At 30.0% G+C, this 16,441-nt stretch overlaps 1 protein-coding gene across 3 annotated transcripts; it reads right to left on the bottom strand.

Annotated features, from left to right (window-relative positions):
- Window positions 1–2,054: 2,054 nt before the first annotated feature.
- Window positions 2,055–5,122, bottom strand: LOC111306992 (protein farnesyltransferase/geranylgeranyltransferase type-1 subunit alpha-like). Of its 3 annotated transcripts, none has more exons than XR_016332106.1 (4): window positions 4,646–5,122; window positions 4,436–4,545; window positions 2,930–4,291; window positions 2,055–2,761 (listed from the first exon to the last, which is right to left on the bottom strand). XR_016332106.1 is itself a non-coding variant. In XM_022905068.2 (3 exons), exons 1-3 carry the CDS (start codon window positions 4,742–4,744, stop codon window positions 2,656–2,658), a joined length of 315 nt encoding a protein of 104 aa, XP_022760803.2. In that variant the 5' UTR covers window positions 4,745–5,104; the 3' UTR covers window positions 2,055–2,655. The 3 variants fall into 3 exon arrangements, 1 of the variants encoding a protein (XP_022760803.2); XR_016332107.1 differs by having other exon boundaries at window positions 2,930–3,025; window positions 4,646–5,117; XM_022905068.2 differs by lacking the exon at window positions 2,930–4,291 and having other exon boundaries at window positions 4,646–5,104.
- Window positions 5,123–16,441: the final 11,319 nt, after the last annotated feature.

Raw genomic sequence — 16,441 nt, 5'->3', positions numbered from 1 at the left:
TATAATTAAATTTATTTAATTTAAACTTTAAAAAAGCATATCAAAAGTTAGCTAAATTTTTTATTAAATTGTATCGCTAAATCTTAAGAGATATACATATATATAATATATCTTTCATATAAAACTTTTTACTCACATGGTAACTAGGTCTTTGGGACCAAAGTCAATTAATAATATTAATAGTAAATTTATTATTTATTTTAATATAAGTAAATATAATTTTTTTTAATAATTAAAAGAGTTAACTTCAAAACAGTGATTGATTTCTTAATATAATTATCTAAGTAGAAAATTATTAATTGAAGTAAGATTAATTATTTTTGATGAATTTTTTTAAAGTGTACCAAAAATCATTAGAACCATCTTTTAAATGTATTTATACCAATGTTACATATTTTGGCCACCACCAATGTTACATTCATTCATAAAAATTTATGTTATTAATATTGAAAATAAAATCATTATAAATCATGTAGGTTCTATGTGACAAGTTTATTAATTTGATAATTATAATTTCCTTAAGAAAAATAAGTATTAAGATTAAAAATTTATTTTATTTCTTTTTAATTTGTAAAATAATGTATTTTAATATTTTTATTTAATAAAAAATTTCAAATAAAAAAATAAACTTCCAATTAATAGATCGTATAATTACATTCAATCAATGAAACACCAATAAAAGATTATGCTAAGCAAAAAATGAAATAAAAGATTGATTAATTACGTATAACTTTATTTTTTCCATATGACAAATAAGGGTAGTTCTATATGATATTTCAATAAAAAAATACAAATATATTGATTTCAAATTTTCTAAGATTAATATACAACTTTTTTATTAGGAGAAACATTATATACTCCTTTATTTTCTCCATTGTATCAATTAAATAATATTCACTATTATATCAAAATTTTTAAGTTTACCATGTTATGTAATATTTGTTCAAAAATATTGAAATTCATCAAATTAATTATCGCTATTAAATTTAATATAAAAATATTAGGCTAAAATGACAAGAAAAAAAAAACCCTTAAACTTTATCACTTTACTTAAGTAACCCCATACAATTTTATTGTACCCAAATAACCTATTAATCTTTAATGTGCACTTAAATAAATGCTTAAGCTCTAATTTGTATTCAAATAAATTCTTAATCTTTAATTTGTACCTAAATCAATTATTCACACAAAATCAACTTTTGGTTTGAAATAAAAATTTATTTGAATACAAATTAAAAGATAATGACTTATTTTTGTATAATATAAGTATGAGAAATTATTTAGAAAAGTAAAATAATTCAAGAACTTTTTTGGTATTTTAACCAAAATATCACTATGAATTATAATGTAACTAAAGGCATTCATTAATAAAATTCATTTAATAAATCTTTATTTAATTATATACTTAGCATTTCAACAATTTTGAATTTTTTTTCATAATTTTGAGAAAGTTTAAGACGGAAGATCAAAGATATATTAGATTGAGTCAAGTTTTATTATTTACTTTTATTTATAGTACAATCAATTATTTACTTATGCAAATAATTTTGACTCAATAATTAATATATGTTTCTTTTTGTTTAAAAATGGCTTCAAATTTTCTTAAATACAAATAAAAAAGAGTTTACTTAATTATTTATAATTTTAATTTCCATTTAAAAACATTCTTAAAAATTAATTAATTAAATCTACCATAAAGATAATAAAAATAAAACATTAAAAATGAAAGAAAAAAGCTTAAAAAAGAAATTTTTAAATTTTTACATAAAATAAATAAATAAATTCTAATTGACTTACTATTTCAATTCAAATCTTGATCATGTTCAATCATTTTAGTTTTTGAATAATTACTAAGTTGTTGATTTTTCTAAAATCAATTAAAATCGAATCATATTAATTCATTTTTATAATTTTATATATTATATTAATTTTTAATTAAAATAAAATTTAAAATGAGTAAAAAAATTTATATATACTCAATTTAGTTTTGAACTGTTTTAAATTTGAATTAATTAATCATATTATTTTTAGTTATATTTTTATGATACTAATAATAAACTTCAAAATAAAATAATAGCATAATATAATAAAAAATTAAGTGCAAAAGTGATTTTTAGTCATGGGCTAAACGACCAACAGACACAGCATTTTTCACAAAGGGCAGCGATGGTTCAAACACTGCTCATCCCATTTTTCCATCGTTTATCAGGCTGCCACAGGAAGCTTGCTTTTGCGCCACATCCAATAGCTTGCTCTCAAAGAATCCACGTGCTCCAAGACGTAACAAATTGCTTTTGCCAGGTCAGAATCTAGTTGGTGAGTGTCTGAAGTCCACAGAGCATCCACAGCATCTCTGAACTCTTAGCTTGGTTGAAAACCACGACATAGAAGATCCAGAAATGTATTAAGAGCAAAAACATACTTGCTCTTGGTGTTAATTATCTTCAAACATACTAAGGAGACCTGAGGATCGTTAATCCAAACCTCAATGTTGTCTTTGTAAAGACCCCGGGGGCATCTTCATGCGCTCTCATTGTCAGGATTATGATGTTAAGAAAGTATTTGATAGAGACTGAGAAGAACCATGGCAGATGGTCTGGTATTATCATTGTCATCGTATATAAGGTTAGGATCCATACAGCAGTAGAGGATAATTCATCCATGCATGATTCCAAGCAGAATTATTAAAAATATCTTCCTCAAGAAGATTCTGACAGTAATCAAGTTCATCTTCCCAGCCTCCCAGTGCTTGCAGCACCCACTACATACAAAGAGGGAAAAATATACCCACTAATTAATTTCAATTTTCACATAAACTATAATAGTTGCTATGGAGCTTAGCCACTTCCTAAGCCAATGAAAAGTCAGGAAATAAAAGAGGTTTCAATGGGTCCTTTCCATTATAATCTAAAATAGATGTTTAACCAACCTGCCTATGTGACCACGCATAATAATTTTTGGCAACAAGTGATGGTATCTTCCTAGTAAGTCGAAGTTCCTTAGCTCTAGCATCGGTTCCCAATCTCTCAACAACCCAACGCCGGTGATACATAAAGAATTTTATAATAAGATTTTTACAGTGAATGAGGTACGGAAAAGAAATTAAAGAGATCATTAAACATGAAACCAACCAAAAAGTTTAATAAAGACCTGAAAATTCATGATCTGGTAATAGATTTAAACAACATTCATGGCGCTCAGGAATAATCAGGCATAACTTGCATTTGACCAAGATGCATTGACCATTTCCATAATAAATTGAGCATACAACTAGCACATAACATGCATGTTTGCATGTGAATTGCTAAAATCAGAGCACATCATTGCAAACATTGAGAGCATGCTTCGAATAAATAAGATCCTCAAATTTTGTAGAATTCATTTGAAAATCCAAAACTTACGACAAGCCATAGTTTCTGACTTATAAGATTTTGAAGTCATGATCCCACTACTACCATCACAAATCAGATCAAACATTTGTGTTAAACAAGAGGGGAATGCATTCTCTGTAAATTCACACAATTCTACACTTTTAGTTTCTCCCTTTCAATAGATAAAACACACACACAAACACATTACAATTTAGTGCATAAGAAATCGCATCACAAAGTTAAAGGTACCAAAGAAAAGTTGAGACTCCACTTGGTCGATACTTTTGCTATTTGATCTTTGGTTTTTTGAAAAGTTGTTATGAAGTAAAAGTAACAGGTAAAAAATAAAATTATAATTTATTAGAAATGAAAAAATATTATATTCGAACATTTGACTCAATGATAGTTAAATATATCTCTCTACTCAAAGTATTCAAAGAACCTGATTCAAATCCTTCCTGCCTCAAATAGAAAAAGAAAAAAAAAAGAACAAATAGTTAAAATGTCAAAGCAATTGTAGAAGAATTAGTCTATATAAAAATAGAAGCAAACCTTTTCCCGTATAAAGAACTTACATATCCTATGTATAAACCTTCAAAAAAAATTTTTTTTTTTTGCATTCAAATGTGCTTTTTACATTTTTGCTTCCAGGACCAAAGGAAAGTAACAAAAGTGCCTACTAAACAGAAGCTAAGTAAATACACCATCTCTATTTGTTACAAAAACATTAAAAACCAAATGAATTCATTTGAATTATTTGTAAATGAGTTCTTCTATAGAATTCGATTTCTTTTTATTTCTTTCCAACTGTTCCAATTGCAAACAAGAGGATCTCTAAAGACCATTTGTGCTGTCCAAAGGTAAATAATGTGCCAGCACCATTTACAGAAAACAAGTGAAAAATCATTCATTATCAACATCTGCACGGTCAGTAGAGGGCTAACCTAAATAAGTAACATGATCCCTTGAATGAAAATGTCAAGATCAAACATTTGTTTCAGTATGAATCAATTATACAAAGAGAAAAATGAAAGACAGTAAGATGAGGCAATAACGCCACTCACCACAATCGATAGTTCTTGGAATTAGAATTGGCAATCTGTTGAAGGAAATCCAGTCCATCATACAAATCAGCATTAAGGGTCTGGAGTAGGAGTCGCCTAAAATGCCACACCTTCACCCACAATAAAAAAGAAATATAGAGTTTAATGAAGGCATTAAAAAGAAGAAACAAGGCATATACTAGATATATATATATATATATATAATATTACAGTGTAATTGCCAGGATTGTCAAGGATGGCTTGGCGGGTGAGATGGGGGGCACGAGGGGAGCGTTCATCAGCTCGGTAGAGGGCTCGAAAGTAGTCCATTGTTTCCCGGAATTCTTCCTTGCAGGCTATGGGGACTACTGGATTCGGAACATCATCATGGAAAACAGGGGTCACATCACACCACTCAGCACTCCTGCTCAGCGGCTGTCCATCATCTTTATTTGATTCCACTTCAGTGTCTGCTTGCTGCCTACTGCTTGGACTGGTTTGGATCTTATCAATATTATCAACTCACAGTCACACAGGTGTCTTTTTCTTTTCTTTTGATGGGAACTTCAAACTTGGGAAGTGCGTATGTCCGCTGCCTACCGCTGATCCCTAATGGATAGAAAGAAAAATCTTTGCACCGAATCAAATACTGGTCACCTAGTTTCGAAAAGTTTAGGATTACCAACACGCTTTATCCCAGTTTTTTCCTCCAATAAATTTTCATCCAATTTTAAGGGCTTTTATGGAATGTTGTGGGCCTTTTCTTTTTTCGAAAATTTGGTTGGTTATTAGCCCAATTGAGATCCAAATAATCACAGATTGGACTTTGGTACTTAAATCTATACCCTAACCCCTTCTTTATTCACATAAAATGTTTTTGATTTTTTTGTAAACAAATGTTTTGCTTGTGTTTTTATTTTATTTTATTTTATTTTATTATTAAGTAGCAATTTGTGTGACAAGCGTTGAGCTTATTTATTTGAAAATTTTGTCATGGAAATATTCTTGGTAACTTACTAGTGTTAATTTCTTTAATGAATAAATTGCATGTCAATAATACTGCAATAAAATGTACTCATGTTTTGGTAGTAAACAACAAGTAACTTTGTTGAAATTTGGATTTGATTTCAAATATTTTTAGTTTGTTTTTTATACACAAAGTCTAACACAGACCATCACAATTAACTTGCAAACGAAATTTATTGAACGAAGCATATATATAGCAAAAATTTTTATAATCTAAGAATGGTAAGTCTCAATATTTTCTCTTCGAATAACCATTACTTTGATATTGCATTAATATAAAAAAGAAATTCAATTATTTATATTTCGAATTTAAAACTTAAAAATATTTTTATTTATATATAATTATTATGAGTTAACATTATAAATAGTCTCTGAATTATAATAAAATGTTCAATATGATATATATATATATATATACACTTTAAATATATCTAATATGGTATATAAACTATAAATCTATTAATTAATATGATACTTGAATGATTATTTATCTATTATATGTTATCATTTAAAATTAACCATATTAAGGATAAATATCATATTAGTTAATAAATTCATAATTCATGTACTACATTAAAAAATTTTAAAACTCAAATATTAAATTAAATATTTTATTATAATTTAGAGACCATTCGTAATGTTAACCCAATTATTACCGATCAATTATTATTGGTTCATCTAAATGCACTTTTTTAAAATATTTTACAAAAACTAAGTATTTGAAAATTTAAGTATAAATCATTTTAAAAATAAATTTATAATATATACAATAGGTATACGTTACTAAATAATAAGAAAATCAAAATATTGAAATCCGAGTTGAATTTATGATTTGAAGTAGAGTGTCCATAAATATCTTTAAAAATAAAAAAATTTTAAAAATTTGAAAAAAAATTAGACACTTTTAAAATTTTCTATAGACATACTTTCTGACAATAAAATTATTTTTTTAAATGATTTACAAATCTATAGATAATAAATAATTTTAAAATTTAAAATAACAATGTAATTATTAATAAAATAAAAGAAGCAATCATATGTTATATTATACTACAACATACATAATTTTTTGATAAAATTTACTTAGGTGAATGTTTAAGAGGATAATCTATACTATTGACACATATGATAGTTTTAAATAAATTTATTCAATCAATTATTTAATTTTTAAAAATTTTAAAGTTTAAAAATTTTAAAGTTTCAAAATTTACATTTATCTTAATTTAAACCTGATAAAATATATCTCGTACCTCACTCTTATTTATGTATATGAAATATAAAATTTAAATAGTTTTTAAAAGTTAAATCCCTAAATCTTAGAAATTATAAAAAATTATATACTATCTAAATCAATATTTACATAAATTTAAATAAATAAAGTTTGTCATTGAACCACTATTATTTACTAATTTTTTTTGCCTTTATTTGTCTATAATTTAAAATAAAAAAGAAAGATATCTTATTTAAATTTAAAATTACACACATATTTAAATTTAAAATTATACTAACCTCTTTTATCTTAATTTAAAATTAAACTTGGATAAACTACAATTTTAAAAATTTAAAATTTTTTAAATTAAATAATTATTAAATATATATTTATAATTTCTTCTCACAATCAATATTTTCTTCTTTATAAAAAATAGGGCAATCAAATTTTCATCACAAAAATTTGACATGATAAAGTTTCAAAATTAAACATGAAAAAATCTTTCATGATATATCACATATGTAAATCTTAGTTTTTATACTAAAATAATATATATACTTTATATAATTGTGAACAAAAAATTGACTTTTTCATTTAGATTTATATTATATCAGGCATGGCTAAAGATCATCAGGTAGAGGCTCAAATGATGGGCATGAGGATCACCCACCTACAGAAGGGAAAGGAAAGCTAGTTCGGGAGATATGCTAACATCTATGGATACCCTACTAGAGAATTGTTAGGTTGCCATTGCAGATATGTTGGCTCTTTTATAGTGGCGTCGTAGGTATGATAGTATCCAACGTGGTGAGCAAGCAATCACCACCTGGGATGAGTTTGTGGTAGAACTACGGCAACAGTTCAAGCCATGGTATGCAGGAGATGAAGCTCGAAGGAACCTTTGTCAGCTTACTCAAAGAGGAAGAGTGCGAAATTATTAAAGATAGCTCTTAGATTTGTTGCTGTTCATCCAAGATATGAGCAAAAAGAAGGCATTAGTCTCCTTCATGGATGAACTGAAGCCATGGGTAAAAACCGATCTGTAACAAAAAGGCATGCAAGAATTGAGTTGGGCCATTACAGTAATAGAATCTTTGATTGAGTTTGAATGCATTAAGTTTCTAAAATTTGTAAGGAAAGGCAACAATGGGATACACCAGTAGCAGCTCCTTATCCAACGAGGGGCGTTGATGAGAAACCCAAAATTCACGAGACTAAAATCGACAAAGCTGCCTCAGACAAAGGCAAGGAGTGGAAGCCTCGGAGTTGCTTTTTGTGTTCTATTCTGCATCGGGTTAAGGAATGCCTAACGTGTAAGGATTTACAACCATTGTGCTGACTAAAAGGTCTCAATGATATTTTAGTAATATTTTGATAATATTTTAGATTGATAATATTATTTTAGTAATATTTTAATTTAATTTAATTTTGATTTAGAGAATATTAAATATTGATTAAATGATTATATGAATAGATTTAGTCATTATTTTTATTTATTGTATTTTTTATTTTGTAACGTTTTACATTTGCATAAATAGGCTTTAAGCCTCATTATAAAACATAAGTTATTATAATAAAATTTTCATCATTTTCTTCTTTTTTATAGTATCAGAGTGATTTTATTGTTTATTTCAAAAGTGAATCACCTTGAAGTAACTAATATTTACTTATTCTCATATTTGGTTGATTTTCATTTCTAACTTTAATTTTGTTTCCACGCTTCATTTTTTTTTTGTTTTCTCTTTCAATCTTTAAGATTCATCTTTTATATCAATACTCATAACTTTCCATATCTCCATTTAATTTTTTTTTCAAAAGCTTAATGGCAGGTATTCAATGAGAAAATGTACAATCAATTTCAATTATCCTTGATGAAAATAACTATAATAAGTGGGTTACGGTTATGAGTCATCATCTAAAGGGAATGAAATTATGGCTTGCTGCTATCAGAGAACGGAAAGTACCAAAAAGAAAAAAAATCTGATGATAAATTTGCAAATCGATAAGAGGAATGGAAAAGTAAGAATCATGGAATTCTGACATGGTTCACTAACACCACTCTTCCTTTTATCAATGTATATTTTGGACAATTTGAACTTGCTAAAGATGTTTAAGATTTTTTTATCACACGATATAGCTTTACTATCTTTGCTCATCAATATCATATTTTGATCACCTTATCTCTCTTTCGTCAAGAACCAAGTTAGTCGATTAATGATTTTCATTCTAAAATGCAACATTTATGGGATATGCTTGAAATTTCTGAGTCAAAATTCAAGGATGAAAGTGATGCTAGTAATTTTATTCCTTATCAAATCAAATTCATCTTATTCAATTTCTAATAACATTTTGAGATGAATTTGAGAATATTAGGTCTTCACTTGTACGCTGACATCTATTATTAACTATGGATAATGCTCTTATGGAATTGATATTTGAGAAAACTTAGTTGTATATGAGTCGGACTCATAGTGATGATACTATTATTGCTATTACTTCTCAGAAAAGTATTAGTTCTACTTTCTACAAGTCTTGTTAATGATGTGAGAGGACTAATCATCCCATTCAAAAATGTAGAGCTAAATATCATCGTAATGGTAGTTTAATTCATGATCCTTGCATTAACAAAACTGCTGTGATAACAACCACTAAACCAAACATTTTGTAGTCTTTTTTTGAGACCATTACAATCTCCACCACTAATATTCAAACTTTGCTTAATCAAATATTATCTTGATCTCATGTTTAAACCATGTTTGCTGCTACATCAAGTAATATTTGGTTGTTTGATACTACTTGTGAAAATCATATGACCGCTAATCCTTTTTTGTTTAAAAGCAAGATGCTTATACCTGATGGTTTAATCATTAAAACAATAAATGAGCCAAGGGAGAAGGAGACTGAGTCACCCTTGGAGGTGCTAAAGGTGCTGAAGACCTTTAGTGATGTGATGCCCACAAAGCTGCCTAGCCAGCTACCTAGCCAGCTACCACCTAAGAGGGAGGTTTAATATTCAAACTTTGCTTAATCAAATATTATCTTGATCTCATGTTTATACCATGTTTGCTGCTACATCAAGTAATATTTGGTTGTTTGCTACTAATGGTTTAATCATATGACCGCTAATCCTTTTTTGTTCAAAAGCAAAATGCATTAACAAAACTGCTGTGATAACAACCACTAAACCAAACATTTCGTAGTCTTTTTTTGAGACCATTACAATCTCCACCACTAGTATTCAAATTTTGCTTAATCAAATATTATCTTGATCTCATGTTTATACCATGTTTGCTGCTACATCAAGTAATATTTGGTTGTTTGATACTACTTGTGAAAATCATATGACCGCTAATCCTTTTTTGTTCAAAAGCAAGATGCTTATACCTGATGGTTTAATCATTAAAACAATAAATGGATTTGTCTTAAAAGCTAACCATATCGGTAATATTGAAACCTCAAAACAAACTGTGTATATCTCATTCACTCTTCTCATTCACTCTTCGCTTTAGTCTTCGGCCAATCGCAATGATTGACATGACTGGGAGAGTCAAGGTCCCCCCCCCCCTACACGCTAAAGAAAGGCTTTCGGTCGATTCAATGCTTTGCATGGAAGGTCACTGTATGCCAGAGGAAAGAGATCTCATTTTCACCCTGCCCCGTAGGCAATCCATCAACACTCATTCCCCTCTGGAACAAAGACAAATCTCTTGCTTACTACACCCTTCTCTCTAGAGCCTTTTTCCTTAACTCTTCCGCTCCGTTCCACTCCTGAGTCTTTCTTCTCCAGTAGCAGCTGTCTTTGGGTAGTAGAGTCCTCGTCTGCTTATTCGCTAGCCTCCCTTGCTTTGCGTTGGAGGGGTGGTTTAGTTCATTCAAAAAGAAAGATACCTGCCTTCTATTCAACATAGAAAGTATGCTGGTTAGCTCATCTATGTTGGCTTACACCTTGGCCTACCAAAGTGAAGAAAAGAAGTGGATTGGCGCATTCAAATAGGTCGAACCTTTCTTCAACCACATTTTCATTTTCTTCGTGTACCCAGTCCATGTCAAGTGATCCAAAATTCCCTTTCTAGCTACCGGCTCAAAGAAGGAGATCCAGGCAAAAATCCGCATAACAATCGTATGACTTGTAGCAGGAATTTCTTGTTTCAAGTTTCAAGTTGACCCCTATAATCTAATCTAGTTTATAGGCGCGGCAAGATGGGAAGAGCTAAAATAGCTTGGCAGTGCTAGTGAAGTTCTGAATGCTGTAGTAGCGATGCTTTAATGGTCTTCAAGCCGTTGTCAAAGGAGTACGAGCTGGCGGCACAGGAATGGAATCCTACCAAAGGCGGGGTCAATCATGTAGATATAGAATGAAGTGAGTACGTATAGTAATATAAGACTAATAGATATGCTTATGCCTGTCGGGCGGTAGAGAGATCTATCGGAGGGGGCGAGGAGAGATCCATCCTCCTATTTGCCAGAAAACTTCGAATGAAATGTAGCAGCTAGCGATCTATATACTTATGCTGTGGTGACCCCAACTGAGACTTAGGAGCGGCAGCGTGCAACTCAACAGACCGGTACTTTGCGTCTTTCCACAATCAAAACAGAACTTGCTTTCTAAAATATCCCAGCAAGGCATTTCTTCGCTTCTGATCCACTCCCGTAATATCGAGGGTGATCCGGTGTCCGAAGGAGCCTTTTTAGCTTAAAGAGAATGATGGACTTCGCAGCACCTTCCTGATAGTGGTACCATTAATTACATCTTTTTTAAGTGGTACAAATAGAAGCATCAGCCAATTCACTCAACCAACACCTATTACAAAGATCTTTCGGTCAAGCTATGCCTAGCTATTTGATATAGTACGAGTACGATAGCACCATAGTACGGGTCAGAAAGTGTGATTTCAGGTTCCAATGTGATCGAAAGATGGGCAAAGACTACGGGGTAAAGGTGAAGTCTCAACGTGGTGGCAGTTGACACATAGCAAACGGGGCAGGAGCTCGGCAGATACAGGAAAAAAATTCCAGGTCCGGGTCTGTAAACGGGGAAAACAAAACTACTTATTGATTTTGACGTTGAAGGAGCTGATTAAAAACCTTTACTTTCGTCCGGGAATGGTGAACCAACCCTCAGAGAAACTTCACGCTTGCTGTCAGAAGCAATAAAATAATAGGATCTTATTCCTAATCTTACCTTAAATTTATTTTTTTGTTGGCCAACTTTGTAACCTTAGGCTTAATTTACATTTTTTACAATGATATAATTGTATTGTGCATATCTTCAAACATGTCAGAAAATTGAGACAGGGTTTAAGGTTGGAATTGTTTTTGAGCTCGAGACTTTAAAATTTTCACAACATTTGATTATTATTGCTATATCTTAAACAATCAACTCTTCAATTTCTTTATATTTATTGCATTCTAAGCTAGAATATGCATCTATTTCTTGAATAAATTCACTTGTTTCCATTAGTATCTTAGGTAATATTTCTCATAATATTTTTGATTGTTTGCCTTGTCAACTTGAAAAGTAAAGTGCTTTACCTTTTAATAAAAATGATTTTATCTTATTTGCTCTTTTTGATTTATTCTATTATGATATTTGGGGTCCAACTTCCACACTAACCTTAGAAGGTTCATGTTACTTTGTTATATATATATTGATGATTTCTTTTATTATACTCAGATATATTTATACAAACAAAGAACTGAACTTTTATAATTTTTGGTGAATTCAATAATATGATACAAACTCATTTTAAAAAAAAAAAAAATCTTCAAGTTTGACAATGCTACTGAATATATAGAAATTAAATTTCATAACTTGTTAAAAGATGATAGGACTCTTTCTTATAGGTCTTGCCCATATATTTCACAACAAAAAAGTCGCGCTAAAAGAAAACATCATCATATTTTTGACATAGTTTGTGCCATTTTCATTTTCTTTTTCCTTCCTGAATATTTTTGGGGTGAAACTACTCTCATTGTTGTTTACACTATTAATCATGTTAGGTACACGGTCTCCTAATACGTGTATATACAATAAGGTATCTGATTACTATTCTTATAAAGTTTTCGGATGTGCTTGCTTTGTTCTACTTTCTATTCATGAAAGTACTAAACTTGAACCTAGAGCTAGATTATGTTATTTTTTGGATTACGGTATAGAATATAAGGGATATAAGTGTTATGATCCAATGTCTAAATGTTTTCACATCTTAAGATATGTAGTTTTTTAGGAATATAAATAGTTCACTAGTGTGTCCTCATTACATTTACCATGTTCTTCTCTATGTATTTTTACAGATTTATCTTTTGATTTTTTTTCAAATGAGAAGACTATTATAGGTTTTTTTGACCCAAATAGTGATTTATCTTCTACCCCACCTATGTCTAATCTAACTAAGGCTTCTACTATGTCTTTTCATTATACATATCGCCTTCACTTTGTCGTTCCACCCGGGTAAGGGAACCTAATACTTAACTTTGTGATTTTCACTATTATTATGCTTTAACCACATTACATAAACCTCATAATTTTTGTGAAGTTGTCTCTAATCCTATATGACAGCAAATAATAGAAGAAAAGCTTCATGCTCTTGAGAAAACTCATACTTGAGATATTGTTGAATGACCTTCTAATAAGTCAATGATTTATTGTAAGTGGGCTTATAAGATTAAAACTCGATCTAATGGGTTAGTGTAATGTTACAAAGCTCATCTTGTTGCTCAAAGATTTACACAAGCATATGGCATTGACTATGAAGAGACTTTTGCCCTAATTACACGTCTCACATTTGTTCATTCACTATTAGTTGTTGCTACAGCTAAACAGTGGCCAATCTTTCCAATGAATATTAAAAAATGCTTTTTTGAATGGTGATCTTACTAAAGAAGTATATATAAAGCTAGCTCTTGGTTCGTTTATACCTTTCAACATGGTTTGTTGTCTTCGATGTGCTTTATATAGTCTTAAGCAAGCTCATAGAGCTTGGTTCTCAAAGTTTGTACCACTATTGTACAACTTAGTTTTACATCTAGTAATCATAATTATGCTCTTTTTACTTGAATTACTGAAAATGGTACTACTCTTCTCTTACTTTATGTTGATGATATGATCATTACTGGTAATGATGCAAATGATATTCAAGATCTAAAAACTTTTCTTCATTCTATGTTTGAGATAAAATATCTTGGTCTTTTAAGTTATTTTTGGGGCCTTGAAGTCACTAATAATTCTAATAACTTACATTTGTCTCAACCAAAGTATGCTTCTAATCTTATTGCTTGAGCAAGTTTAACTAATAACAAGATTGCATCATCACCACTTGAATAGATTTAAAGCTTTCTCCTTCTGATGGCACACCACTTTCAAACCTTTTTTTGTATTAAACTCTGATGGGTAGTCTCGTATGCCTGATAGTTACTCGTCTAGATATTGCCTATGTTGTTCATCTGTTTAGTCAATTTTTGTCTGTTTCTCAATTTACTCATTTTGTTACTGTCTTCTGGATCTTACGATATGTCAAGAGTATTATATTCAACGATTTGCATTTTTCCTCTAGTTCCTCTTTGGATTTGTATTGTTATTGTGATGCTGATTAGGCAGGAGATCTTAGTGATTGTTGTTCTACCACAAGCTACTGTTTCTTTCTTGGTTTTTCTCTTATTTCTTGGCAAAGTAAAAAACAAATCATGGTGTCCTTCTCTAGCATTAAAGCTAAGCATTAAGCTCTTGCAGATGCCACATCAGAACTTCTATGGTTACAATGGCTACTTCATGATATGGGTATTTCTTATCACTCTAGTACTCTTATATTTTGTGATAATCAAAGTACCATTCGATAAGTTACAATGATGGTTTCATAAGCATACTAAACATATTGAAATTGACTGTCACTTTATTCATCACCATTAACTTATTCCTATTACTAGTGCTAATAAAAAAGTAGTTATCTTCACCAAATCACATCTACCTAGTCAATTTTTTGTCCAAATTTTCAAACTCAAGTTGACCTCTACATTACCATCTTAAGTTTGCCAATGGATGTCAATGATATTCTCGTAATATTTTAGATTGATGATATTATTCTAGTAATATTTTAGAATATTCTAGATTGATTTGTATTGATTTAACTAATATGAGATATTTATTTAATATTGATTTAGAGAATATTAGATATTGATTAGGTGATTATCGAAATTGATTTAGTCATTATTTTTATTTATTATATTTTTTATTTTGTAATATTTTACCTCTATATAAATAAGCTTTAATCCTCATTGTAAAACATAAGTCATTATAATAAAGTTTTCATTTTTTTTTCTTTTTCGGAAAGAATAATTCAAAGATAAGAGTAATGAAGATGAATATAACCAAGAGAAGCCTAAGGGAGTGTAGCGGCTAGGTGCTATTCAATTTTGTCGAGAGGTGCGAACCTCCTAAGTAGTTGGTGAGGGAAACGAAAAGGTGGCAATAGGGTGCCAAAGTTTGAGTCTCAAAGCACAGCCTGATCCCCTAAATGTGTGCAACGGGTAACTTAGAGGAAACGGAAGAAGTGTTGGCAGCGCAAGAGGAAGGAACCATTGTAGGATTGTGCTGAGGATTGTCGGATCAAGGATAGCATTGACCGGTAGCGTACTTGTTTTGAGTATGGGAGCGAAATAATAAAAAACTAATCCCTCGGGCAGGAGATGGAATCGGTGTGCATAGAATTGTGTGGAATGGACGCAACATTACCCTAGCAACAAAGGTGATGTAGAACGAATGGGGCAAAATGTCATGATCTAAGAGTTAGTCCAAGCTCAGAAATTCTTTCTGAATCGAATAAGAGTTCTAGTTTAAGCGGGATTGAATCGAACAACTAGAGAGACTAAGCCTAAATGTGCACCAGAGGTCCAAAACGAAGGATCGTTTTCAAGGACATGCGTCAAGGCAGAAAGAAAGACTCTAAAGGACTAGATGCGGGCACCACAACAGAGAGACGTAGAAGCTTCTGGGAAGAGGTTGATCTTAAACACCGAAAGTCCATTCCTAAGTTGAGAGCCACACAAGTTACATGGCCTTTTGCATTGAATAATAGACAACAGAACAAAGATTTTAATTCTTTATATTTTAATTAATGTCAGGCAAGGCAAGCTCAATTACATACAAATAAAAAATGCTTTCAATTAGGACTAGTGTTAGACTTAAAGGTAATTAGGGTGTATATGAATAGTAGACAACAGAATAGAGATGTTAGCTTTTAATAATTTAATTATTGTCAGACTACACAAGCTCAATTACATACAAAAAAAAAAAAAAAGCTTTTGATTAGGAGTAGTGTTAGACTTAAGGTGATCAAGGTACATATGAAATTTTAACTAAAAAATATTTGTGTAAATAAAAATGAATAAGAAAAAAGATGAAAGATAAAAAGATAAAAACACAAAAAGAAAAAAAAAGATTCAGAGGAAAAAAGCTCAAAGGTTATTTTATTAATATTCTGACTTGTATGAAAATTTATATTGAAGTCTTGTTTATATAGTTGATGTGCATAATATATGAAAAATAATAATGAGAGATATTAAAAATTATATTTGATTATAATTAATTCTAGATGTATTTTTTAAGTCAATAATTAATTGCTTTTTAATTGTCAAAATCGTCTCACAATTATGCATAAAAAATTTGAGAAAATTAATATTTTCTAATAATTTTCCATTAAATATGACCATCGCTGGAATCGATTCAATCAATGCATGCCGCTACCAGAAGTAGAAAAAGAAATTACACCATGACAAAAAGTCGAACAATAGTCGTA

The sequence above is a fragment of the Durio zibethinus genome, chromosome 22 (assembly GCF_047325235.1).
Source record: "Durio zibethinus cultivar Kanyao isolate XHJ-2024 chromosome 22, ASM4732523v1, whole genome shotgun sequence".
In the NCBI taxonomy this organism is placed as follows: Eukaryota; Viridiplantae; Streptophyta; class Magnoliopsida; order Malvales; family Malvaceae; genus Durio; species Durio zibethinus.
This window is presented reverse-complemented; position numbering and strand designations above follow the sequence as displayed.

Bases quoted from the DNA above. Each gene is read 5' to 3' on its own strand.
- LOC111306992 (XM_022905068.2), bottom strand. From the start codon at position 4,744: ATGGACTACTTTCGAGCCCTCTACCGAGCTGATGAACGCTCCCCTCGT. The intron at 4,546-4,645 runs GTAATATTATAT...TTGTGGGTGAAG, and splicing joins ACAATCCTGGCAATTACACT to GTGTGGCATTTTAGGCGACT. The intron at 2,762-4,435 runs GTGAGTGGCGTT...CTTTGTATGTAG, and splicing joins TCCAAGAACTATCGATTGTG to TGGGTGCTGCAAGCACTGGG.